Raw genomic sequence first — 27,824 nt, forward strand, 5'->3', positions numbered from 1 at the left:
AGTTGGAGGCTTGCTAGGTATAAAGCTAAAATTAATTGGATTGGTCCATTTCTGTCCCCAGTGTACAACACAATATAATTTTACACAGTTTGATGTGCAAAAATTCCATTTGTTTACATGAAGGTGTAGATTTAATTAGCCAGCCTGCATCCACAACTGATAAGGGGATGTTGATCTATTTAAAATTTAAGGTAGAGTATAATGTGACTACCATGCATTGGTCTTATGAATAAAAGATATCGTGTCTACCCTATCCAATTAAGCACCTACTATTAAATTTAAATTAATCACAAAGCCATATGAAAATATATTTTATTTAATTATCTTTAAAGTTGCAGCTAGTTATTTGTGATAATAAATTCAATCTTTGAAGGTTATTGTAGTGCTAATTAACTCTTTGACACTGGTTACTGGGAATTTCTAAATCTACAAAGGAATAAGCCTAGAAGCACCACAGAGGTTTTCGTTTACAAGTCCTGACAAGCTTTGCACTCCCAGCACCAGAAGGCTGCCGATCATCTGATGAATAAACAAGAGTAAAAAAGCTAAAAGCTCTTCACCTTTGTTTAATTTGTTTTGCTCCATAATGTTGTACTGTATGGGTGCAACCTCTTGTTTTTGCTGAACAGAGGGTTTCCAGTGTTTCTCATTTGTATCCCCACTGCTGCTGTTAACATTATTGCTGATGCTTGACTGGATGAGCTGAGTGGTTGCATAAGGAGTGGGCTGCCCAGGTTGGTTGACAAATCTTCCATCCTTTAGATTTGGGCTATTGAAGGTTTTCATCTCATTGATTTTGTTGCTCAAGTCCACATCACCATAAACAGTTGACTCAGGCAGCATCAGGTTTGTTTGCTTGCTTTCCAGCTGGTTGTTGTAATTTGCTATACAATCAGCTAACCACAGGGGGAAGGAAAAAGAAAAGGTCATTCTGTTTAGTTACTCGCTATATCTTCATGTGCAATAAGCTTTACAAATATTTTTGTGCACAAGTATATGACCTGACTCTGTGAAGCAGAAATGGGGTTGTAATAATACAACTTACAAATAAATAACCTATTGAACTTTATTTACCTTTTAGTTTACTGTACAAAAACATGGGTTCAGAAAATTTTGTTAGTTCTCACCTATTTCTCCACATTATACAGTTCTCCAGATCCAAAGTAAACTCCTCTGTTTGGCTTCCCTATAAATTCAGTTTTGCTAAATTAGTCCCTACAATAATGTTTATCTCTTTTCTGTTGCTCTTAGGTTGGCAATATGAACATTTTAATTTTTGGGCAATATTCTCAAAACAATTTTGGCATCTTAATAATTAAAAACACAATTGAGCATATTTAGGACAATTTGTGTGTTTAAATAAAAACACTTAAGAATTGGAGCAAAAATACAAAACAACTGTCTCATGTCCACATTCAACACACAACATTTTAAACTCTGTCAGACTTCAGACAAAGAAAAAGAGGTCTTTATGGATTCTTCTGTGCATGTTTTTTTTTAAACAATGGCTATACAGAGATAGAAATCATTAATGAAGAGATAAAGTACAGTGTGAAAGGGGTCTCAGAACCTGTTTAAGAAGACTTCAATAGAATACTGGATTCTAGCACAACAACATGTGTGAGCTTCAAAGAAAAAGATAGGAAAGCATTCTTGGAAAGGCTGCAGAACATGCTAATCATAATTACTTTGGGTCTTATTAATCATACATACTATTGCCTCTGGCACTTTATTCAGTATAAATAAAACTGAATTCACCCTCCTAGTACTTACCTTGCCATGAAGTTAGCATTCAGGGACAGTCTCACAGTAACCAGGCTTGTGCTGACATTCTAACCACAATTCTAGAACTCAGCTCTGGTATTAAAGGCTGGGTCAGCATACTTGTCCTTCAGGAACCCCATGTGCTTCCCTGTGACTAGCATAGACATTACTTTCATAGCATTTGTTTCCCCCCTCTATATCCAATTCAGCAGAAGGGTGTTGAGTGCTAGTAACAGAGTTAGCAGATCTGTATATATGGGGTTATTAGGAAACCAGCACAGAATGACCATTAATATGTGTTATCATTTGCCAATTTGTATATGTAATGGTAATTACATAATTACCAAGAAGATAGTTGCTCTTTTTTAACAAAATGTAACTGCTGTGTGGTAACCTAGGGACAAATCCCAATGTCCTTAGTCAGGGCAAACTCCAGCCAAAATAGTGGGTAAAAAATTAAGTAAGCATTTTAGGATTTAGCCTCTAGAGTCTATGAAATGAAAATGTAAATTTCCAAAACATTTTCTGACATTCACATTTCTTTCAGGAAAACTTTTCTGTGTAAAAGCAGTAAAATACAAAAATAAAATAATTCACCCCCATTGTAATGGTTAAGGGATGTGATCAGTACGTGGCATTACATACAACTTATTCACTGCAAACTTCATGCTCTTCAGCTTCAATTTTTTTTAAAAAAAATTACCCTTTGATTTATTTTTCTTTCACATGGGATCTGTTATTTATTGCTCTACATACTCTTCAACTTCTTGACTTTTGTTACTTATATCTTTTCATTTTTGCCTTTCCCTTTACTTTTTTTCAAGATCACTTAGAGCAATGCTGCCATTCTTTCCTCCTCTTCATGCAACTTCCACCTTTTTATGCCTCCTTTTTACCTTCCCGTATATCCTTTATTACTCATGCCTCCTCCTCTATTTTGATTTTCTTTAAAGGACATTCTAAAAAATATTTGTAGTTGCTTTCTTCGTCTGCTGAATCTGATTTTTTTGTGAAGGGCAATAATCAATATAGTACATACTACTGTAGGTCCATTCATAAGCTATACCTATCAGGATGTCTTCCTAGAAAGTATCTATCTGTACAAATGTCAACTTCCCTATATAACAGAAAATGTATTTTATCAAATGTGACTTTTATATTCCCCACTACTTTTACAAAGAAGCTGTCCCTATAAAGTAAGTTTCCTATTCAGTACTATACTTATAAGATTATGTTAGAAAAATACATGGGTAATTAGTTACATTTTTATATATAAGGGATATAAGCCTTTGTGTTACAGGGCATAAGACAGCTACAAATTTAAGGGGTTAAGATGATTCATAGATATTAAGCCTAGAAGGCATCATTATGATAATCAGTTCTGACCCCCTGTATAACAAAGGCATAGAATTTCACCAAATGATTCCTGCATCAAGCCCATAACTTCCAGTTGAGCTAGAGCATATATTTTAGAAAGATTTAGATTTAGAGAGATAACTGTGATTTAACGATAAAGTGATAGAGAATGCACCACATTCCTCAGTCAATTGTTCCAGTGCTTATTACCCTCACTATTAAAAATGTATGCCTTATTTCTAGTCTGAATTTGTCTAGCTTCATCTTCCAGCCAATGGACCTAGTTATGATTTTGTCTGCTAGATTAAAGAGCCCTCTATTATCAGAAATCCCCTTCCTATCTAGATACTTGTAATAATTTAATCCATGTGCACATTATTCCACAAATCTCTAATTAGAAATCTCATACCTTCCTCTGAAGCATCTGGTACTGGCCACTGTATACTGGACTAAATGAATGACCATCATCAGTTTATGGCTGGCCTTGCAGTAATTATTTTAGACTTAGAGGGAACACTATGTCTCTGCAATGCTTCCACATTGCAGGCAGTCATAACCTGACTGCAAAGTGATGGGGAATGCAAACAGTGAAGGCCAACCAGTGTTACTGGCAGTGCTCCATGCCCAAAAAGGGATGTGGCTACTTGGGTAGGGAAGTGGCCCAAGATTCCCACTCCTGACTCACTGGCAAGCACTAATTGGGTCAGAGTAGAGAATGTCAGTTCCATTTTTTTTAAAAATGTGTAGCAAGTGCTGCTCCGCAGTGTAATCCACCCAGCGTGCACCAAAGGAGAACAGGAGGCATTATTCACCCATAATGTCTCCCTCTAAAGTGTTCAGCCACTGACATGCTTCTGTTGCCCTCCTTGTGCTGCCCTTGCTTCCAAGAGCCTCAATTTACCCCTGCTTTTTATATTTTGCTTTTCAGATTCAACATAATTAGTTGTTCTCTATAATATAATCTTTACAGACAAACAAACAAAAAAATACAACACCCAGTCACCCAAATGAAGGAGTTTGGCCTAGCAATGAGTGAACAACAAAAGGTTTGAATGTGCAAAAGTAGACTGGAAATCTCATATGAGCAGACTTTGATATGATAAGGCATTTCTTGTTTCTCATCATCCAGGAATATGCATGAAAACCTCTCCAGTAACATGTTGGCATACCTCTGGTCCTAGCCAATATTAGGAAGTGCAGATCTGCACTAAAAATAAAATGTATTTGGACTTTTCAAACTCAAGAAATGTTGAGTTCAGTTTGAATTTGGGGAGCTAATTCAAGTTGTTTCTTATTTGTTTAGAACAGCGGTTCCCAAACTTGGTTCGCAGCTTGTTCAGGGTAAGCCCCTGGTGGGCCGCAAGACACTTCGTTTACCTTAGCGTCCGCAGGTACAGCCACTCGCAGCTCCCAGTGGCCGCGGTTCGCCGTTCCTGGCCAATGGGAGCTGCGGGAAGTGGTGGCCTGGCCCGGCCCGGCCCGGACGCTCAGGTAAACAAAGTGTCTCACGGCCCGCCAGGGGCTTACCCTGAATAAGCTGCAAACCAAATTGGGAACCCCTGAATTAGAATGAGTTCATTCATACCTAGTTTAGGTCTTCCATGGACTAAACCAGGTCTGTATCAATTAATAGACCCATTTAGCTTGTGTTTAAGGTGCAGTGATTTTGGGGGCACCATAATGGAGAGGCAACTTGGAGGACAAACGTAGCAGTAGCAGCAAGAGGAACTGGGCTAATAAAACCATCTTGAAAATCAGCCAAACCTGGTTTAGCAGCTGCAGTAGTACAGAATGAACTGTGCTGGCACATAACACAAAGTTTAAAATTATATGTGGTATTGTAATCTACTGGTGAAAACAGGTCCTCCTCCATGCCAATACAAGTTGTTACTGCCTCTAGCTACAGAGTCTTGGCTCTTTAGCTCAAAGTGTAGCATCTTATGCTTTTATCTCTAGAGGAGCTGAGTATCAACCTCTGGGCCAAATACTATAGCTGTCACACTAACACATAGCATTTTATGACCTATCCTCAGTTTGATGAAACTCTGGACACAGTATGCTATAACATGCATAACGAGGGACAAAAACTGTAACTCTGTAGAAGTATGAGTGAGACTGGTTGTAAGAATTCAGGCTTCTTGTTAACTAATAAAAGTATCTAACCTGGTCGACTGTACGTTGTGAGGTTGCTATCACTGTTTCCATTGGCTGAGGTGCAGCAGTTGATGGAGCAGTCATTGTGGTTGTTCCCAGTGTTGGGCCATGTATCTGCTAGCCATGGTTGAGGGGCAGGTTCACTGATGTTTAGAAGTCCTGGTCTTTAAAAAACAAAGTATGGTAATTTCATAAATTAAGGAAAGTGTTATTAAACTGATTCCCATGCTCTCCTCAAAAGGCTGTCTAACATTAAAAAGTTTGCACTGTGAGTAATAAAGGTTTAGGCAATTCATACTTATAATCTCTCTTATAAAATTTATTTTAATTGGTATATGTCCACTAATCTGGACTTAGTTCTTTGAACATTGCTAATCACTTGTCTTGCCTTACGAAAGAAGAAGAAGAATTGGTATATGGAATGATTCCCAGACATTTCCATAAAGTGTTGATATTCTTTGGTAAATTACAGTAGAGAGAAACCAACACAATGTTTTGATCATCATATGGGTATTAACAAACAGTAGGCCTTGTTGAGAAAGGGTAAGAATGTTTCCGTGGAAAATTTAGAATTTTATTGAATTTTCTGATTTTTCATCAAAAATCTGAAAACTGAACTGTAGGTTTTTTAACAATTTTTCCCCAATTTTCAGAGGCAACATGGAAAAATGGAGGGGGGGAATGGCGAAACAAAAAGAAGTTGTTGAAGGGAAAAAAAGGAAGAGGCAGGAGGGAAACAACAATGACAAAAATAGGGGGGTTCTGATTGAAAAATTTCTCAAAAAACACAAGCAGCTCCTATTGAAGTCCACAGGAATTGTGAATGCTCAGCACCTTTGAAAATCACAAGTCTGCATTGCTGTATGTTGGCTGCATATTGGATGATATATCATGTCATCAGATAAAAAAATTGTATTCCAGCTGCCTGGTTTCCAAGTTATTGCAGGTTTTCTAGTGAGCACTAAATAAACTTTGATGAATGTTTTGTTGAATCTCCAACCCACATACTGTTTTTAATTCTGACAACATTGTCCATATTACAAAGCTTCACAAACAGTAGTGACCCTTAAAAATCTGACAATTGCTTCTAATAACTAAACAAGTATTTGAAGTTAGGTAATCTCAGCCACTGCTGTGTTCAAATTATTTCCTACAGTAGGTAGGTATACAGAACTAGAGGGGAAGACTTCAGAAACAAAAGGAACATATCTATTTATCACAGGTATAATGGGCAAATTTTAAGGGCTACCACTGCAAACAGCACAAAAGTTAGTCATTGAGTCCAGAAAAAATAGGTATCTATTCTGAAAATGTTGGATATAATGCTTTTTCAATTAAAATATGTTAATCCTTTAAAACTGGAAATTGAGTTACGTTTATTTCTGAATGTTAGAAGACAGCACCTTTGATACACTGTATAGGATGGGGGAGGATGCTGAGCCTTCCAAGAGCCTTAAAAATGTATTTTATGCAGGGAAAGTGGGAGTCTGAGCCTGAAGGTTTGGAATTCAGAGTACAGATGCTCCCCAGGTTGTGCAAGACCCAGGTTACGCAAATTCACACTTACGGAAAAAGTTCCATAAGCCAGAAATAGGATTTTCGAGTTGTGGAAATTTTTGCGTAACGCATGGGTATATGTTTCCGACTTATGCAAAATTTGAGTTATGCAAGGCTTTCTGGAACAGAACGATTGTGTAAGTCGGGGGGGGGGGGGGGGAAGGGGCATGCGTCTCTAAAGATTTTATGCCAGAAACTACACAGCTTCAAAAATTGATCAAATGTGTTTCCTATGCTCCAAAGTATTGTGCAACATACTATATGCTCAGGTGAGCAAAATAAATGAACATATGGCACAGACAGGATTTCCTGGCTTGATCACTTATAAAATTTGAACTGATGAGATAAACATATATCAAAGTAAGTATGATGCACCTCTAGCCCTAAAAGGGGAAAGGAGCGAGATTTTAGGTTATGTTATTTAGCTACCAAACTGGGGCAGCACAGAGCCACACTGCTCCAGTGGGAACATCAGGGAGATTGTATATGATACAGAAACACAGTTTGTCAGTGCTGCTCCCAGAACAGGTGTATATGTGCAGAATAGTCTCTGATGTGCCAGGCCAGATCTGCAGGCCAGTACAGAAGGGAGAAGAATCACTGCCTTGCCTCCTTCTCACGGCTCTTTAGCTACCTTGCTCTATAACATTTATTAGCATAGGGATAACATGCAATAACATTTATTAGCATAGGGAGGGCAAGGACTGCTATTGTGTTGAACAGTCATGCAAGGGAAAAGAGAGGACACCTCTGCCCCTGTGCAAGGGCAGCACACAATCTGGCCTATAGTTATTTACAGGCTTGTCAATTCAAAAATATTAGAAAACTGAATGTTAATCTTCATGTCTTCATATGTCTAATCTTTATCAAATTTTGTACCTTCTTGCACAGTAAGGACTACAGGGCAGTGCCCGGGGCAGAAGGGAAGGGAAGGAGTAGGAATGTATTTATCTAGATGTTTGCTGAGATTTAAAGGCTCACTACCATGCTGTGCCAATACCTTAACTCTAATGCTGAGAAAAGGTGTGCTGGAGCATGATTTAAAAAACAAGCTGTGCTATTGAAATGACACATGTATGACATGCCTCCCTGCCATCACTGCTGCTCTGTCCTCTGAAGAAACATAGAAGGAAATTGGGATTATTTTGTGTTCCATTGACATTCATTAGACAATAAACTAAAACAGGCAAACACATTACAGTTATGTCCTCAATCTGGAACTGAACTAGGTTCTGAGAGCAAAGAATTATTTATTAATAAGCTACCAATTCTCTTTATTTCATCAATGTAATTCTCTCTCTCTCGCAAGTGATGATTTAACTGTTTTGCATTCACTGTAAGATTAAATACAATCACCTTGTGTGCTGCTGTCTTCAGCAAGTTTTTCCCCATGAATGTTTTTTTTTCTTTTGTAGTATCTGTGAACCAGCTATATTTCTTAATCCTCATAAATGCCACAGTTTAATTACTTTAACTCCCTTAATCATCTGCTAAATCAGTAAACCTTGTATTTTGAAGTCAAAGTGCTCCCTCTGCTGTTTGTTTTTGGGTGCATTTTTCTACATATCAACAAAGCAACTCAACTGAAAAGGTTAAGATTTAATTTTGAAAATGAACCAAAAGCTACATTTCAAAAGCCATATATTTTCTCAGTGAAATCTGTAAAATCAGTGACCTATATGCCTAAAATGTGTCATTATACCACTGCTTATAAATGTACTCAAGGTATCTAAGTTTATTTATATCCAACTTGTAGTCTGCAAAATAAACCATGTCATTACCTGCCTCCACTGCTTACAGCTTCTCCTCCTCTCTGATAGGTTACTAAAATATGAAGAGATAAAAACAGAAAATAATTTAATAGTCTTGTTGGACTTTCTAAATAGCACTGTAAAATCTCTTTTTGTTTCCTCCTAACCAAATTTCTAAATTTTGATTGGTTAAGTTTTAATACTGAGTCTCACTCTTTCAACAGTCATTCCTTCATTTGCAAATCCATACGCTATACATTGGTCACCTGACCGGTGTTACTTTAAGCCCCACAAAAGCATTATATGTCAGTTCTACCTAATTATTGTTGTGTCTCACACACGGAAAAGAATGTTGTAATGCATCAGGCTAAATTCATCCCTGATGTAACTCTGACTTCAAATAAGTTACTCTAGGGAAGAATTTATGTCACTTTGTTTATTTCACGAATGAGTAGATGATGCTAAAGATGTTAAAGTTTTATTGTACATTATCATCATCTTGATAACATTAAAAGGGTACCAAGATTTTGAAGCTCAGACATTATTTCCAGTGTAAATGATGGTTCATTATATCACAACCTACTGCAAAATCTCATGTTGTATTTTCACATTAACAGTGTACTAAAGATCTGTGTGATTTTCAGATGTTCATCCTTATAAAAAGCCAAATGGAGTGTGATGTTTTACTGACAGACATCGTATTCTACTTAGGCATCATGCATATTTAAAAAGTCCTTATAAATGTATTATTTTCTAAAATTTTACAATTGGATTTTTTCTAATACTTTTTTAGATCTAAAATTTTAATTTATTCATTGTAATAAATAAATCAGTTTGTCTGACTGGTTTGAAATTAGCAGGAAATTTTTGTGCTAACACTTCCTAAGAATAAACAGGAATATAGCCAGAATGCATACAAATTCATTTTTTAAAATGTGTGTTGTTGATATGAATGGCATGTATTTTCCAGAAAGCATCATGGTTAAAAGTTAGTTTTTAAGAGGCATAAATCAATAGTTTCAAGAGCTATAAATTTGCCATTTTCAAGTTTGCAGTGGGTTAGGCAAAGGGTTAAGGAGATTAGCTTCACTGCAAATTCTGATGGATTCTATAGCGACGCATTTCCTAACTAGAAATGTGTTTAAAAAAGCAGCCAAATTCTTCTTTTTAAAAGAACTCCAAGCTGGGAGTCTGCAAGGGAGAGATAAATGCTTGCAGTGATTACAATAACAGGATTAAAACCTTAGAAGGCAATGCTACAGGTAAATCATTTACTAAAGGTAATACTACAGAAAAAGGCCTGTTACCATTTAAATTAAAAGAACTAACTATTGAGACTCTAATGTATAGAAAAAGGAAAGATTTTTTAACATCTTTTACATTGTGTATTTCAGATTTCTTCTAAATTCCTTATGTTGTTGAATTTGCAGCTATGATTTGAAATACCCATATGTTCTAATATTTTCTTTTAATGTCTAGATTTCTAACTGCAAAAATGTCTATCAGTTAATCTAAAACACACCATAGAGTTTCAGTAGCATGTTGCACTGTGATTGTGCTAGAAATTGTATGCGAGGCTAATTAAATAATAATAATTTGCATGTGTTTCCACTCTGGATGTCCAAGGACTGCGCAAACATTAAGGGCCAGTTCTAGCCTCACGTTGAGTTGTGAGTGAAATCAGTGGGACTAGTCGTGATGTAAGATACTACTCAATGTGACTAAGGGTATGTCTTCACTGGTAGAGTTACAGCACTACTCAGAGAGTGCTGAAGGGAAAGCGCTGTTGTGTGTTCACATTGTCAGCTGCCTGCACAATATTCATGCTTGTGGCTCTTGCAGTGGTATTTGCAGCGGTGCACTTTGGGCAGCTATCCCACAGAGCATCTCTTCCTCTTCTGCCGCTAAGAGTTGTGGGAATGTGGAGGGGGTCGCAGGGCATCCTGGGTCCTGTCCTAATGCCCAATGATGCATTGCTTCACATCCCAGCAGTCCCTGTGCTTCCATCTGCATTTGGTGCCATCTTTCAACAGTTTGTGTACTGTGTGCTCTGCCTCTTTGGTCTACAGGAATGGATCCTGCACTGTTGGCCAATACGCTGCTCGCTCTCACTAACACATCACAAGTGGCAGTGGAGTTATTCCTTAAACTACAAAGGCAAGAGCAGTTCAGCATTGATCTTGCCATATGTAATACCTACAACACGAGATTGCTTGTGGCATTGATGGAGGTGCTGACCACAGTGGAACATAGCTTTTGGCTTGGGAAAAAGCACTGAATGGTGGGATCAGATCATCATGCACGTCTGGGACGATGAGCAGTGGCTGCAGAACTTTCGGATGAGGAAAGCCGCATTCATGTGACTGTGTGATGAGCTCACCCCAGCCCTGTGGCGCAAGGACACGAGATTGAGAGCAGCCCTGCTGTTGCAGAAGTGCATGGCGATTGCACTGTGGAAGCTGGTTACTCCAGACTGCTACCGATCGGTTGCTAACCAGTTCGGAGTGGGAAAGTCGACCGTGGGACTCGTGTTGATGCAAGTATGCAGGGCCATTAATCACATCCTGCTCCGAAAGACCGTGACTCTGGGCAACGTGCATGACATTGTGGATGACTTTGCACAAATGGGCTTCCCTAACCGCAGAGAGGTGATAGATGACAAGCATATTCCAATTCTGGCACCAGATCACCTCGCCACTGAGTACATTCATGGGAAGGGGTATTTCTCAATGGTTTGCCAGTCACTTGTGGATCATCATGGGTATTTCACAGACATTAACACAGCCTGGTCCAGAAAGGTGCATGACACATGCATCTTTCAGAACACTGGCCTGTTCAGGAAGTTGCAAGCAGGGACTTTCTTCCCAGACCAGAAGATCACCATAGGGGAAGTTGAAATGCCTGTTGTGATCCTGGGAGACCCTGCCTACACCTTAATGCCGTGGCTTATGAAGCCATACTCGGGACACCTTGACAGCAGCAAGGAGCAGTTCAGCAACAGGCTGAGCAAGTGCAGAGTGACTGTTGAATGTGCTTTTGGCCATTTAAAGGCCTGCTGGTGCTGCACATATGGGAGGCTGGACCCGGCCAATGACAATGTTCCTATGCTTATAGCCGCATGCTGTACGCTCCATAATATTTGTGAAGAGAAGGGTGAATGCTTCACTCAGGGCTGGATCGCTGAGGCTCAGCACCTGGAGGCTGAATTTGAACAGCCAGAGACCAGGACTATTAGAGGGGCACAGCGAAGGGCCATAAGAATCAGGGATGCCTTGAGGCAGCAATTTGAAGCTGAAAGCTACTAATATTTGTTGCTATGCTCAGGAGTTCAGTGCTTGTAATGTTAGGAGGTGATTGTGACTGGTGCAGATGATGCACTATGAAGGTTTAAGAAAATTTCCTGTTGCTTTGCAGGGCTCTGTTTGCTTTCAATTCATGGAATAAAGATTGCTTTCAAACCAAAACAATTATTTTATTTAAAAACAACAACCGGAGAAGAGAGACAAAGAAAAAACACAAAACAAACAAACAAAAATGCACTGAGGGGGATGGGAGTAGGGAGGGTTCCAGGAGGAGGTGAGGTCCCGGAATGGTTAAAGATTTGTGTATGTTCAGGTATCATATCCAGCCTTCTCCTTTCGAGTACAGTGCAGCGGGTACTGTACTTCGGCAGGGCTAAACTGCAGAGGGATGGGTGTTGAGTGCAGTGTGTAGTGGGAGTCCGCAGTGCTGGACTGTGGAATGCCACAGGTGTAGACTGGAGCCAGGAGATTGATAAGAGTGTGTTGGCAGTGTCTGGCGGGTGCATGGGAAAGACTTTTGTGACAGTGGGTGCAGGGGAGGGTGGGCGTGGAGCTGCTCAGTTTGCAGTGCTAGTAGCGTTTGGAGCTTGTCTATAACGTGTAAAAACCGCTCCGTGGCTTCGTTCTGGCACACTGCATTCTCCTTTTGGTCCCTCTTCTCACTGTCCCGCCACTCCTTCAATTGTTGTTTTTCGGACGCAGAGTGCATCATGACATCATGCAGGAAGTCCTCTTTAGCTTTTCGTGGCTGCTTTCTAATTCTGTGCAGCTGTTCAGCCGATGGTAACAAAGAGGAAGGCTGAGCTCCCAAGGTCATATATGTGAAGCCAAAATGCAACATTTTACAGAGGCAGTATTGTTTGCAACACAGAGACCATTGATTCAGTGATTTAAAACACAGCCACCATTCACATACCTATCACTAACTGGCTGATCCCAGACAAGCACACATGAGCCACCAAACCCCCAAAATGGTGAGTAAACGCCAGGGCAGGTGAAATCAGTTTTCCAGGACCGTCCTGTACACTGGGCACATGGCTCTTGGGGAGAACCAGCACTGTAGAGGGGGCCTTACAATCATTACTATCCCCACATTTTCCAGAAGCTGTGTTCATTATGGAAGATATCTTGCTGCTGAGGGTGACCAGGAAATCAGGGGAGAGTCTTCTCCAAGACTGAGGCTTCTGCCTTGGCCCTTATGCCGCTTGCCTGTGTGCAGCAATGGTTCCTCCCCCTCCACCACCACCACCACCACCAACGGCAGAGTAGCACAGGAAAGTTATCCTTAATGGGGCAAGAAACAAAGCAGCTCTGCCAAAGAACCTGCGGCAGTGGATTGCCCATATCTCCATAAGAGTTTTGTGGAGATCTCTGAGGTAGATTCCCGTGAAGTGAGGGAGTCAATTAACACCCTGTTCTGCTGCTCAGACTAGGCATGTGGTGGTATACACATCATACAGACACGAGCCTGCTTTCTGCAACCCTCCTGCCCATAACAACTCACTTCAGTGATTCCCAAAATCAAAGCCACTTACCAGGGGCCTCCTCTGCTGTTTCCACTTCGCCAAGCTCTGACAGCTGTGACTGGCTAGCCTCTGAGTTATTCTCTGTCTCTAGGTGCCCTCCCCCTCCACATCATTGTCGAAGATTTCCTCCTCCTGGCTCAGTCCACTCTCAGCTGACACACAAGCCACCGAAGTATCCACAGTGGCCTTCACAGTGGAGGTGGGGTCGCCACCGAGAATTGCGTCCAGCTCTTTGTAGAATTGGCAGCTCGTAGGAGCAGCACTGGGGTGGTGGTTTGCCTCCCGCACCTTGTGGTAGGCATTCCGCAGCTCCTTCACTTTGACCCTGAACTGCAGTGTGTCCTGGTCATGGCCCCTTTCTATCATGCATTGTGAAATCTGTCCATAGGTATCATAATTCCTAAGGCTGGAGCACAGCTGGGACTGCACAGCCTCCTCTCCCCAAATGCTGATAAGGTCCAGCAGCTTGTCATTGCTCCAAGTGGGGGATCACCTGTGGAGCAGGCATGGCCACCTGGAAAGATGCGTTCAAACCACTGCATGCGTCACTGAGCAAACAGGAAGGGGACTTTCAAAATTCCCAAGGAATTTAAGGGGTGGGGCTCACAGTTGGTCAGCTGAGTGCAGGGCAATAGAGTTCAAACCCATGACCAGAGAGGCAAGAACAGGCATTGTGGGACACCTCCTGGAGGCCAATCGCAGTGGTGTAATCGACCAGGGTGTCTTTACTGGCACCATGGCGCTATAGCCCCGGCACAGAAAGATGTATGCCTTTCGTCAGGGTGGCTTTTTTACAGTGCTACAACTGTGCAGTTTCTATGCACTAAGTGGCTTGGCAGTGCGTACACTTTGGGAGTTACAATGCAGAAAGTTGCTTTATTGTGCAGAAACTTGACAGTGTAGACAAGGCCTAAGAATGTAGCCCTAACTCATTAAGTCTCAGAACACACCTCTCATGTAAGGCACAGTATAAGGCCTGTGTATTCAGTCAGGTCTTTGTCTGAGGGAGATGGCTGAGGGAGTATACACAGTTTAATGGCTGGCTGAGTATCTATTCAATGGCTGTTATTAAACTGTATGCTTTGTTGTAAACGTGGCACTTGCACTGAAAGACTATGGGCTTGATCTAAGGCCCATTGTAGTCAGTGGAAAGATTCCCATTGAATTTAGTGGGCTTTGGATCAGGGCCTATGTGATAGACATATTTTATAAATTCCAAAAGAGAGAGAGAGAACGAAAGAAAGAGAATTATTTCAAATCCTTTCTTATTCCCCACATGAAATGCACCCTCTTTTAACTATCAGTGTTAACATTGTACAGCCAACGTTATAGTTCAGGACAGGAAGCAAAGAAAGGCATAGCCAGTTGATAGTGGGAGTTATTTAGGGAGGCAAAATGCAATTATCCAGGCTGAAATTTGTCTAGGAAAACAGAACTAAGTAAATATAAGTATGAACAAAATGTTCTGAGATATTTAATGACCATGGTCAAAGACTGCTTTTATATTTCTTCCAAAAAGTTGGCAACTCTTAGAACATAATGCTTTCTAATATCATGCTGGAGCATTGGTTCAACACTGATTTAGAGGAAAGAGTATCCCCTATTGATTCACCAACATTTCTTCCTGCAGCATATACAATAGATGCCATTCAGAGGTTTCCTTCTAAATAGTGACCAGGGTCCTGATATTGTGTCAGGATCCTCTGGTGTGGAATTCTGCCCCTTCTCCCCCCCAGTAAGTAGCTCCTTTAACATTTATGGGCTACCTTCTAAGTGCGGGAGGCAACACTACTGGATCCCTACACTACAAGATGGGAGCTCATGTTATCTTGTGAGAACTGAAAGGATCACACCAAAGTTTATGGGTGGGCTTATATACACTGTCAGACTGCAGGATATGAAATGACATCCACAAATGGACAAAACCTCAACTACACATAGCAGTGATAATCTCTAAAATATGTGGAAAAAAAATAATGAGGAAACTACTTCATCTTAAAGAATACTACAATGATACCGGTCACTAGAAATAATTTGTGTTAATGTTTTGTTTTCAGAACAGCTGGGCTGGTTATATCAGAAAAACAGAAACAGTATCACATACACATGCCAAACTAACAAAGGAGGGGGGAAAAGTGCAAATATATACCTGTTGGTGTGAAGGTAAAAGACGGGACTGAAAAATCAAAACAAAATACAAATTGGTTATTAAGCTGAAGAGAGAAAGGGAAACATACACATTAGTATAAATCAAGCAGACAGCTGAACTTAAAACAAATAACTAACCCAGTAGTTCAGTCATACTGATAGAAGAATAAAACCAAATTTCAGAAAGAAGCTTGTCTTCACAGGTACCATTTTGGAAAAGTATAACATTTTACTACACTCAGGATGTGGTTTAGCCTCTGAATGACCCTCAGTTTAGTATCTTGTGTTTTGCTGGAAATCCTAATATAAACAAAAGTCCTACACTATTAATCATTTCAAAACACAGAATGATAAATTCTTTAACAAGCTTTATCAGGATCTTACTTGAATCTTATCTACAGTTCAGTAAGTAGATGCTCATTACACTGAACTAATAGGAACAATTAAGTATTCAATAAAGGAACAATAGCCCTTTAAAGAAACAAAGAGAACTACAAAATAACTGTTTTAGTGTATGTTCACCAAATAATGCCCCCTCTTCATCATAACAACTGCACTAAAATATATTACAGCTGTAATATAATATTGTTTTGCTGTTGTGGAAAAAGAAGAAATAGACAAAAATCATAGTGTATTCCTTCCCCCCCTGCCCCCACACTATTTACCTGTGCTAGCACTCCCATTGCAACTCCTTTCTACCTTTCAACCCATGTCTTTAACAGGAAAGGGTAACAATGGAACAATAACACTCCTTGAAAACCTTCACTCTCACTGCCACTATAAATCTTAATTGAATCAATAAGGCTTCTAATGCAAGTGTAGTGCACTAACATCTACTCTCCTCAACAGGATATACTCCCCCTTCTGTTGAATTCTGGCATATAGTTTCTGTACGCTTGATAGGTAGAGAAAAGCTAAGGTTTTCCTCTTGATTCCAAGGAAGACAAAGAAAAACATGAGAGATGCACAGAATATTCACTAAAAGACATCTTAGGATGGGAATTTGGTTAGCAGACCTGCCATATGAAGATAACGTGCTGGCTAAGAGATTTAGGTGCTCAAACAGCTTAATATAATTTTTACATTGCATATAGTTCTGAGGTCTTTTTTCAATTCTCTTTTTAGAATTCACAGAGTTTTTTTGGGACCAAAATTTATTAGTTAGAGTATGATGTATGTTTTTCGCTTCCTAAGCCAATTTATTTCCAAGCATGTGACATTAAATAAAACCGGAAAACCTCTGAGCCTTTTTGCCCGTTGCAGGCTTCCATTTGTAGCACAGCTGTCTTTATCTCAGGAATTCTATTGTGTTTTCTTTCAGCTAGGCCTTTTCACATAGTCAGTGTAATTTAGCTACATTCAAAAATACAGAGCCATAGTAACAAGCTTTCATTTAAAAAAAAAAAGGTGCATTTAAAACCAGAGCTATTCAAGGAAGAATGAAATGTCTCCACATTAATTTGCAATCACAAGGACAAGAGAAAAAGATGAATAGTCCTTGTCATCACTTTTCTGTGAGCTAACTACTAAATCTAGCTTTGTTTTTAAGGAATTGAGGATCAGATGAAAAGAGGTCAAACTAAATGAAATCTTTACAGCTAGAAAACCAAAGAACAACTTAATTCTTAGAGCTTCCATTAATAAACTGTTCTGGGTGCCTAGAAGTGCTTGTGTAATAAGTAAATGTGTGGGTACGGAAGTATTTTAACAGATGTCAAGCCTGAAGCTAAAAGTTAATAAAGTTCACTATTCCTCAGTGTGCACATTCAACATTTATGACAATATACTGCAGGGTGGTAGATTATCTCATGATTTCTATTTCTCCAAAGTTGCGGGTTTTACTTCAAGTGCAGTTGGTAACACAGACTTGAGGCCTACCCTTCTAAATGTTTCTATCAAAGGCTTTTCTCCCCTCTGCGAAGTACTGAGAACTATATATGTGGTATTTCTACAGAAATTCATAATCCACAACAGACTGGACCACCACCAAATGCCAATATTATTATTATTTTAAAATTTATATTGTTATGGTTTTTCCTTAACCTAAATTCAGCCAACAGCATAGTGATATTAGTTTGAAAGCATTTGTGGAAAGACCGTATGCAACATGCTATTAGTAAAACAAAAAAGAGTAGATTAATACATTAGGGCATACAGTTCTCTCACATTTTAACATTCTCAGAGAAACAAAATCAAAGATGAAATTCAACCCTCATTTCCATGGCTACATCTCCATTGAAATTACCAAGCCTAAATTTTGCCAATCAATCTATTGCTTTAATAGCATGGAAGCCCTCAAAGACTCTGTGTTGTTGAAAACAGTGAATTCTTCTCTAGAGCTATTTCTAAAATGACGGTGCCAATCTTTTGTCAAAGACAGTAACAAACAGGTGTTCAAAAAAAAGACCATGTTTATATTTAGGCTAGAGGGCACAGTGCCTGTGTTTAGATACGATTTCTCCCACCCCTCAAACCATTTCTATATGCCTGATCATCTTAATCACTATTTTTTCATAGCAATAACTTATTTACCATCTTTCAAAAATATGTTTGTGTTATCTGCCTCCCGGCCCATCCCCAGCATACATTCACATCTGCAATGACTGAAGATGCAATCTTTGCCTACCTTTAACAATATATTAAATGTGCCACTTTCATGCCACCTTTTAGGCCTGGCTCAGTCTTTTAATTATCTAACATCCAGCGCCCTCCTTCTCTTCCATTAAAAAGCTACCGGAAACTCACCTATTCTGTGAAGCATTACAACTTCTATGACCGTCAGACTGTAATTGCCTAAATGGCACTGTTTTGAGTTGTAATGCATTGCACTGTATTGTACCCACTTGTAACTTTAAGGACCAATCAATCCAAAGCCTATTGAAGTCAATGAAAATCACACTCCCAGGCCAGAAGATCTTCTGGACAGGGATTCTGTTTATCTTCTATCACAGTAACCAACTGTAAAACTCTGTGCCCACCTAATGATGCTACATAAATGATAACAACAACATGAAAGTGAACATGGCTGGAAGCTAGAGCCAATACTGCCATTTTGGATGTACAGTGAGTTGGAATACAGGCTGCAGTCAGTGCCCTTGAAGATATATTCCCGTCAATTCTGCTTCTTCAAACAGCCACCTTACCTCTCACCCACAATGTGTGGGAACATGCATGCACAAAAGCACTCTATAGCCTATAGCCTATAGCTGACATTGTTAGCATTCTCAGTAGAGGGCAATTGACCGACTAGGATGAAAAAATGGTTTCCTACCTTTCGTAACTGTTGTTCTTCAAGATGTGTTGTTCTTGTCCATTCCATTTTAGGTGTTCACATGCCCATGTGCGCAGCCGTCAGAGATTTTTGCCTTAGCGGTATCCATAGGGTCGGCTGTAGCATACTCTTGAATGCTGTGCTCGTGCGTTGGTATATTAGGGACTGCCAGCCCTATGCCCTCTCAGTTCCTTCTTGCCATCAATTCCGACGGAGAAGCGGGAGGGTGGGTCATGTAATGGACATGAGCAACACATCTCGAAGAACAACAGTTACGAAAGGTAGGTAACTGTTTTTAACTCTTGGAGTGTTTGCTCATGTCAATTCCATTCTAGGTGACTCACAAGCAGTATCCCTGGTGGCAGACTCAGAGTTCATGGTCATGCAGCTTACAACACAACTCTGCCAGCATCGTCTCGAGCTGGGTGAGCACATAATGAGATGTAAACGTGTGGATAGATGAGCAGGTAGTGGCCCTGCAGATATCCTGAATCAGCACCTGGACCAGGAAGGCTGCTGATGAAGCCTGCACCCCAGTCGAGTGGGCAGCCACTGCCTGAGTGGTTCAGCAGTCCGGGAGCTGCTGCACCAGCCACTGCACAAGTCATGGAGGTCACAGAAAGTCAAAGAATCCATGATTTCTGAGACTTGTGTGACACACACACAGCCTTATCCGTGAGCTTTAACAGTATGAGAGTCAGGTCCTAGGGAGGGATGGGATCCCTGATGTGTGGATAGAGATGCTCCAGACCTTTCAAAAACCGGACCGTCGTGTCATGAGTAAAGACCGCCGTGCCCTGGAACGGAGAGTGGATGGCTGAAGTTGCGGCCAAGTGGACTTTGATTGATGGCTGGGACAACCTTTGGAGCTTGAGGTGTAGAAGATAGTCCAGGATCACCTGCAGTGAGGCCTGCTCAGCCTGGATACTTCGGTCCAAGGCCCAGCAGAATCTCTTCCACTTGGCAAAGTAGTTTGCTCTGGTGAAGGACTTTCTGCTACCAAACAAGACCTGTTGGACCTGGGCCGAGTATTCCTGTTCTTCCGTATTTAGCCATGCAGAAGGCACATTGTCAAGTGCGGTGCCACCAGGTTCGCATGCAGAAGACTCTCGGGGTTCTGCAACAGCAGGTCCGACCAGAGAGACAGCAGCTATTGAAAGGTCCGTAAGCGTGCTGAACCAGTGTTGCTGAGGTCACACAGGAGCTATTGGGATAACCTTCGCTTTGTCCTGTTTGATCTTCATAAGGACCTTGTGGATTAGCAGCACCAGTGGGAAGGCATACATCAGAGCCCCTCACCATAGAAGCAGAAAGGCGTCTGACGGGGGTGCACTGTCCAATCCCTGGAACAAGCAGAACACGTGGCATTTCCAGTTCTGAAGGGATGCGAACAGATCCACCTGGGGAGTCCCTCACCTCCGAAAGATCACACTGACCACCTCTGCTTGTGACAAGATGAGAAGGTCCTGCTCAGGCGATCTGCTACCACGTTCTTGGCTCCAGGCAGATGTGTGGCCACCAGATGGACAGCATGCCACACACAGAAGCCCCACAGGTACAGAGCTTTGTGGCAAAGGGCCGACGACCTGGCTCCATCCTGCCTGTTGATGTAATACATTGCTGCGGGATTGTCCATAAGGACTTGTACCACCTGGCCCTTCACATGAAGCAGGAAAGCCTGGCAAGCCAGGCGAACTGCTTTGAGGTCCCTGACATTTATGTGGAGGGATAGATCATCCCGTGACTAGTGGACTTGGGTGCTGAGCTCGCCCCGGTGAGCTCCCTAGCCCAGATCTGAGGCATCAGAAACCAGGGTCAGCTATGGGGCCAGGGCCGCAAAGGGAACTTCCTCCAACACCGATTCGGGGCTCAACCACCAATCCAGGGATGATCAGATGTGAACTGGCATCCTGACCACCCAGTCTAGATTGTGTCTGTTGGGGATGTAGAGCAACGCCAACCGTGCTTGCATTGGCTGGAGATGGAGCTGGGGATGATGGACCATGTACGTACATGCGGCCATGTGGCCCAACAACTACAGGCAGGTGTGAGCAGTGGTGAGCGGCTAGTTTCTCACGTGGGAAATCATGTCTGATATGGCCTGGAAATACACTTCTGGAAGGAAGGCTCTGGCTCATGTGCCGTTGAGAACCGCCCCAATGAACTCTATTCGTTGCACTGGCCTTCAGACGATTTCTTTTTATTTATCAATAGGCCCAGGTCGCGGCAGGTGGAATGAATCAGATCGAGGCTCCTTTGCACCTGTTCTCCAGATCTGCCCTTGATGAGCCAGTCGTCATGATATGGGTAGTCCTGAACCACTCGAAGCCTGAGGTAAGTGGCCACTGGTGGCATACATATTGTAAACACCCTCAGGGCAGACAAGAGGCCAAATGGCAGCACCGTGAACTGAAAATGGCGCCTACCCGTCACAAAACAGAGGAATCATCTGTGACCTTGGAAGATGGAGATATTGAAATAGGCGTCCTTCAGATTGAGGGCAGCGTACCAGTCTCCCAGATCCAGGGAGAGAATGATGGAGGTCAGGGAGACCATGCAGAACTTCAACTTTTTGAGTGATTTGTTGAAGTGCCGCAGGTCCAGAATGGGCCTTAGAGCCTGCTTTTGCTTTTGGAATTAGTAAATGATGGAAGTAGAACCCTTTTCCCCTTATGTCCCAGGGGACCTCCTCCACTGCCCCAGCTGCATGAGGTTTTTGAACTCTTGAATGAGGAGTTGCTCATGAGAAGGGTCCCTGAAGAGGGACAGGGGAAGAGGAGGCCCAGAATTGTAGGGTGTAGCCCCAAGATACAATCTCTAGCACCCAGTGGTCCAAGGTGACCCGCGACTAGCCAGACAGTAGGGACGAAAATGGTTGAGGAAAGAACGAGGCGGATCAGGGGAGTTGACTGCTGCATCGCTCTTGAGTGCACTCTCAGAATGAGTGCTTCTGGCACCCGTGAGGCTCTAACAGGCCGGGTTGCACAGGGGAGTGGGCGAAGGAAGAGCAGCAATGACCAAAACTCCTGTCTCTATCCCTTCTCCTTGCCTGCCCCTGTCGAGGCTGTGAAGGCCTTGGCGGCAGGGGTGGCTGGAACTGCTTCCTCGCCGACTACAGCATATGCAGACCCAGCGAGCAAAGGATGGCCCGAGTGTCAGTCCGTGCAGCCTCATGTCAGTCTGTCCTATGAAGAGACCGTTTCCATCTAAAGGAAGATCAAGGATTGAGGCCTGCATCTCCTGGGACAGGCCAGCAGTCTGAAGCCAGGAACTGCGCCTCATGACCACTGCTGATGAGACCACCCTAGCTGCCGAAACGGCTGCACCCCATGCCATCTGGAGGGAGCACCTTGCAGCCATCATACCCTCCTCCACCAGGGCCCCAAATTCCTGGGCTGAGTCCTTGAATTTATGGAGGGAGTCCCATAAGTTGAAGTGGTACCTCCCCAAGAGAGCCTGGTGGTTGGCCACCTGGAACTGAAGGCTGGCTGTCAAATAAATCTCTCTCTCAAAAAGGTCCAGCCTTTTGGCCTCTTTATTCTTGGGGGTTGAACGGATTTGCCCATCTGTCCTTCTTGTTGGCCACCGAGACAACCAGCAAGCCTAGAGGAGGGTGAGTATACAAATATTCAAACTCTTTTGCTGGGACAAAATACTTTTTCTTGGCCCTCTTGGAAGTGGGAGGGATGGAAGAAGTTTGTCAATGAGCTTTTGCTATTTTTAGGACCCCATCATGTACTGGTAGCGCAACACAGGCGGGGGTAGAGCCCAAGAGTTCATTGAACAGGCTGTCCATCTGTTTGGCCATCTCCTCCACTTCCAAGCCCAAGTTTGTAGCCACCCTATGAATCAGGGCCTGATATTCTTTGAAATTGTCTGGTAGGCTGGCATGGGAGGGGTCCGCCACCCCCTCATCCAAGGACAACAACTGGGTCACCGGGGGAGGTCCCGAGGGGTCATCCTTCATGGGGGAAAAAGGTTTCAGGGTGGGCACCTGCTCCTCTACCCTGGCCTCTGAGTGCGTCACCTGCATTGAGCTCACTGCCACTACTGCTGTTGGTTGCTGCTCTGAGGTGGTGACCAAGGAATGGACTGACTGAGGCATGGACATCACAGGCATGCCCCATGCACTCTAACAGGGCCATTGCACCAGCCACTGGCTTTACTGCCACAATGGCAGCGTGGAGGTCAATGCAGCCTCAGGTGCCTGCTTGCGCCAGTACTGTTGCGGTGAAAGGCTGAATTCCCTTTCAGAACCAGAGGAAATACCTTCCAGTGGCCATGGAGGGGCTATCGAAACTTGCGTCTCACGGCTAACCGTCTCTGCATGAGACCGGTGCCTCGAGTAGGAGAAATGGTGCCAGGGCCAGGGGGATCGGCATCATGATCGAGACTGCTCCCACTGTGGGGATCTGTGCAGAAGGAGGCAGCTGGTGGGAGGATGATCAGTGCCGGCGATATGGTGACTGGTGCCTTCCTTTAAGCGACCCATATCAAGTGGGTGGAGACCAGGAGCCTGGTGCTCGTGATGTAGCATGTCCCGCAGAAGACAGAGACCTGGGGCATGGAGATCGAAAGCGCTGTCTCCTCTATGGAGACCAGTGTCGTTTCTCTGGGAGGGTCTTTACAGCTGGCTTGCCCTCAATGGAAGCCTTTGTCATGACCTGTGACACACTTGGTGCCAGCGGCGCTGGTAGAGACCTATGCTTTCTGGGTGCCAGGAGAGCCTGGGAAGGCGTCGGCACTGCCACCAGTCTGGGTCCCCTACCACTCCCTGGAGTCGGTGGCGGATCCCTCAGGGGACTAGGAGGCCCCATCGAGGGGGTGTCCCCATGTGGCTCCAGGTGTTGGCTGTCGGTCAAAACTGGGTTCTTGGCCCATCTTGCTCGGTGCTGGGGAGTAATTTTTCTTCGACCTCTTCTTAGGTACCGGTGACCAGGAGAGATATTGGGTAGAGCCCGGTGGTGGGGTTGTGCTGTGTACTGAGGCCAACATGCTCAGGGCAGAGTCTGGCCGGAAAAGTTTGTAACCCGGGTGGAGAGCAGCCTCCATGAGGAGGGCCCTCAAATGGACATCTCCCTCTGTGTTCTCGGATGAAAGTTCTTACAGATGCGGATGCGACGCTTCTCCTTCACATGTGATTCTCCCAAGCATTTGAGGCAGCTGCTATGGGGGTCGCTAACAGGCACAGGCCTGTTACATTCAGAGCAGGGCTTAAAACCCGGAGACCACGGCATGCCCTGCTTGGGGCGAAGTCCCTGCTGGGACTCTATCTCTAACTACACTACTTAACAACTACGTATTAACTAACTACTGTAAACAAACTATTTACAAAGCCTTAAGGCTAAAAGAGTGAAGCAGAAGAACCCTTTGCCCTTGTGAGGCAAAGGAAAGGTGCTCTAACTAATCACCTTGGGTGAAGGAACTGAGAGGCCATAGGGCTGGTGGCGCCTAATATACCGACGCATGGATATGACACTCAGGAAGGTGCTACAGCTAACCCTACGGCTATCTCCGATAGCTGCGCATGTGGGCGCACGCACACCTAGAATGAAACTGACATGAGCAAGCACACAAAGAATACTGAACTACCATCCAGTTGAATCTTTTTTCAGGTCAGCCATGTGGCACAGGAAGAGGAAACTTGCCCTGCTGCTACCCTATTCTGTAAACATATAGATAGCTGTCAGCACTAAATTCTCACTCACACACACACACACACAAATGAGAAGCAAGCCTGGGTATTTTGATTAAGGTTCTTAATGAAAAGTCACAAGTATTACATTATCAACATTTTCATGTGTTCTCTATTGGGGGTATCTGATGCAAAGCCCACCTAATTATTCAATGGACAGACCCCAAGTATTCAGTGAGCCTGAGATGTCCAAGATCTTTCCAATTAAAAAGCTATAAAAGAGGAGTAAATATGCATTCAACAGTTAACAGATCAAGAGCTGTAATACGGCACCTTTTCTGATACCAGCATAAGCACTAGTGAGTCCATTTCGCTTCTTTCGGTGGCGGTATAACCAGATGCTGAAAACCATAAGAATAATCCAACAGGCTGCACCAATGCCAGCAATGAAAGCTGGTTGTTTTACAACATCTGAAATCTGTTGGGCTAAGCTGACTTGGTCTTCTGGTGACACAGGGTTTCCATGGGAATCTAAAAAAAGGAACCAAAAAATCTGATTAATTTGGATGTGCAGTTCTAAAAACCAAATGTACTATTATTATTGCCAAGTAATAAAAATTGTAGACAGTGATTTAAAAATACTACGGCCCAGATTTTCAAACCTGGGCACCTAAAGTTGGCCTTTAAAATCCATATTTAGGCACCCAAATAAAATTGGCCTGATTTTCAGAGGTACTGCACTACTATTATTATTACTTATAATGTGTACTGTTGTAGCACCTACCAGACTTGGGCCTGGACCACGAGCCTATTGTGTTAGGTGCTTTACAAACACAGAAGAAAAAGATGCTCCTTGCCCCAACTCCTGTGAACTTCAGCAGGATTGTGGGTGCTTAGCGCTTCTGAAAATTAGGCCCCTTTTATTTAGGTGACTAAATATGGATTTAGAAGGCTGACTAAGTGCATGCTTTAAAATTTTTGGCCAATAATTTTTCATCATTTCTGCAATATAACACAAATCAAATTATTTCAGATTAAATTTAAAAATAAAAGACAACAAAATCACCACAAAAACTAAGAATGAATGTGTTGGAGAAGTCTGTTTCCAGAATTCCACTAAAGCTTAGAAACAAGCTACATAAACACACACACAGTTCTCCAGAAGTGAAAATCATAGAAGCATTACAAATTCAAAACACATTTATAGAAGATGGATACTGAAAAGATGTTTTTTAAGTTTAGCAGTTTCTGACAGCGACTTGTATCTCATGTTACTCAGTCTGTTTTTTTCTCAGTCTTATTTTGACCTCAATTCAAGAAGACTGAAAATTCAAGACTAGCTAAATAAGTGAGTGAATAAAGTAACTTGATTCTACCAACTTAGCATGGCTGGACAAGCTAGTCTTTAAAATTATAGCTATGAAATGATAAGAAGGGATATTAAATATGCCAAGAAAAGGTACAAAGCACTACAAATAATCAATAGGCCTTCCTAGTAGTGGAAAAAGCAGAGGCCCAACTACTTCAATATAGAAATTAGAACAGAAACAAAGGACAGCTGAAAATGTTTTCATTAATTACTAAATATATAAGAGTTTTAATTTTTAATATACGGGGTATTTATTATTTTAACTTAAAATTTCATTTTTCTTTCCATATATTATGTCTGTAAATATTAACACTATTTCAGACTGGTCTACTCATCAATATCCTATAATTGCCTTGAGGTTGCTCAGCAAGAAGACATTTTGCTAGATTTTTATCATTCGGGTACATTGATTTTTAGCAGTAAGAGGTGCTCTTTGCAAATTTGTGAGCTAAGGGATCTGTATTATTGCTCCCCGAATTGAGGACCAGATTCTGAAACCCTCATTCACAATGTATAATATCTTACCTCACTCACACTGTGTAATACCTAACTTTTTGATCAGTCCCATTGATTTCAGAGTAAACAGTCAAAGAATTAAACACTACTCAATGTGAGTAAGATAGCAGAATCTGGTCCTGAGATTGGTTCTTTTAGGAGAGAAATATGTTGTTTGCTCAGGTGACCTGATCAAATTCTGTTAATGCATACTGACTAAGAAATGGAAACCAGTTCACTTAAAACACAACAGCATTAATGCTCTAAGCACTAACCAGTGAACATGTTAATACTCTTAATCATAACACCACATATCCCTCCCCCCCGAAAAAAAAGTATAAATATATATATATATTATATATATATATATATATAAGACTATGGCACTATAGACTACAGGGGAAAAAACCCATATTGTAGAAAAACGATTGCTCTGAGAAAGGGATACCTTTATAGATGGGAAATGGTTACATTATTAATAGTTTTTTTCCTTGGCTTTTTCTTCCACAGAATTTCAGATTTTATTGTACACGGCATCCAGGCTGAATACCTATTTTCACAAGCAATCACTACCTTTGACTGTTTCTTGACTGGAAGTTTTATTTCACATAAGAAGCCTTTTTATCTTCTGTGATCTTAAGAGCACTCATAGTCTGAAAGTTCAGCAAGCAGACCTATTCTTTTCTTACCAATATACCCTTTGTGTCTTCAAGATTTATAGATTTCATGGCTATTTGTGCAAGGTTAAATTGGGTTGCTTCAGATTTTATGGAGACAGCCAAGTGAGATTCTATGCAAGTGGCCAGATGGGCTTCACTGTATAAAGTGTACTGTGACTAATGAATTAAAATTGCCACTCTATATCTCATCTTTTGTCTCACAGCAGCTGAGGCTGTATTAAGATATTGGAAACTGCAATATCATTCTAAATTCAAAACAACTACATTTACTTTTTTTAAAATGCTGTTATTATTTGAAATTGTTTTCTTTGACAGAAAAGTGAATTTTCATTGGAGACACTGTTCGCCTATTGTTCTGCGTATGTTAACATTTCTTTGTTGTTTAAATATTTCTCTTTCATACATCTAATGAATATTTACAATAAGGAAAAAGTTACCTTATTCTCCCTGGTCCCCTGCTACTCCCCCCAAAAAAGAATACTACAGCATAGAATCAATAAAATTTATGAAGCCCTAAGCTGTGCATAAGGAGCCAGCAATGTAAATGATTCTGTAACACAAACAAATATAGTGGTAGTATATATATATATATATATACACACACACACACAAATGTTAAGTGCATTATTCACACAGTGCATGTCTCATGTACAAAATACTCCATGAACCTTTATTTTTCTAATCACTCATATTATGAGATGTGACTTGAGAACTAATTAGCATGCCTTTAGTGATATTCTGTAAGCCACTAGAAATACCTGTATACCATCATAATAAATTGTTGTATTTAAAGCACCAAGCCTGAAATACATTATG

The 27,824-nt window shown here is 41.8% G+C and overlaps 1 protein-coding gene across 8 annotated transcripts in view; it reads right to left on the reverse strand.

Annotated features, from left to right (window-relative positions):
* Positions 1–27,824, reverse strand: part of ROBO1 (roundabout guidance receptor 1) — a 1,032,116-nt gene that overhangs the window by 30,816 nt on the left and 973,476 nt on the right. For 7 of the 8 annotated variants that reach the window (XM_038413136.2, XM_038413109.2, XM_043509586.1 and 4 more), the window contains 5 exons: positions 24,798–24,995; positions 15,560–15,586; positions 8,613–8,655; positions 5,284–5,438; positions 561–896 (listed from right to left, as the gene is read on the reverse strand). In XM_038413136.2, the coding sequence (XP_038269064.1) occupies positions 561–896; positions 5,284–5,438; positions 8,613–8,655; positions 15,560–15,586; positions 24,798–24,995 (759 nt within the window). The remainder of the gene's footprint in view (positions 1–560; positions 897–5,283; positions 5,439–8,612; positions 8,656–15,559; positions 15,587–24,797; positions 24,996–27,824) is intronic. The other variant, XM_043509590.1, reaches the window with a different exon arrangement.

Source organism: Dermochelys coriacea, chromosome 1 (genome assembly GCF_009764565.3).
Source record: "Dermochelys coriacea isolate rDerCor1 chromosome 1, rDerCor1.pri.v4, whole genome shotgun sequence".
Lineage (NCBI taxonomy): Eukaryota > Metazoa > Chordata > Testudines > Dermochelyidae > Dermochelys > Dermochelys coriacea.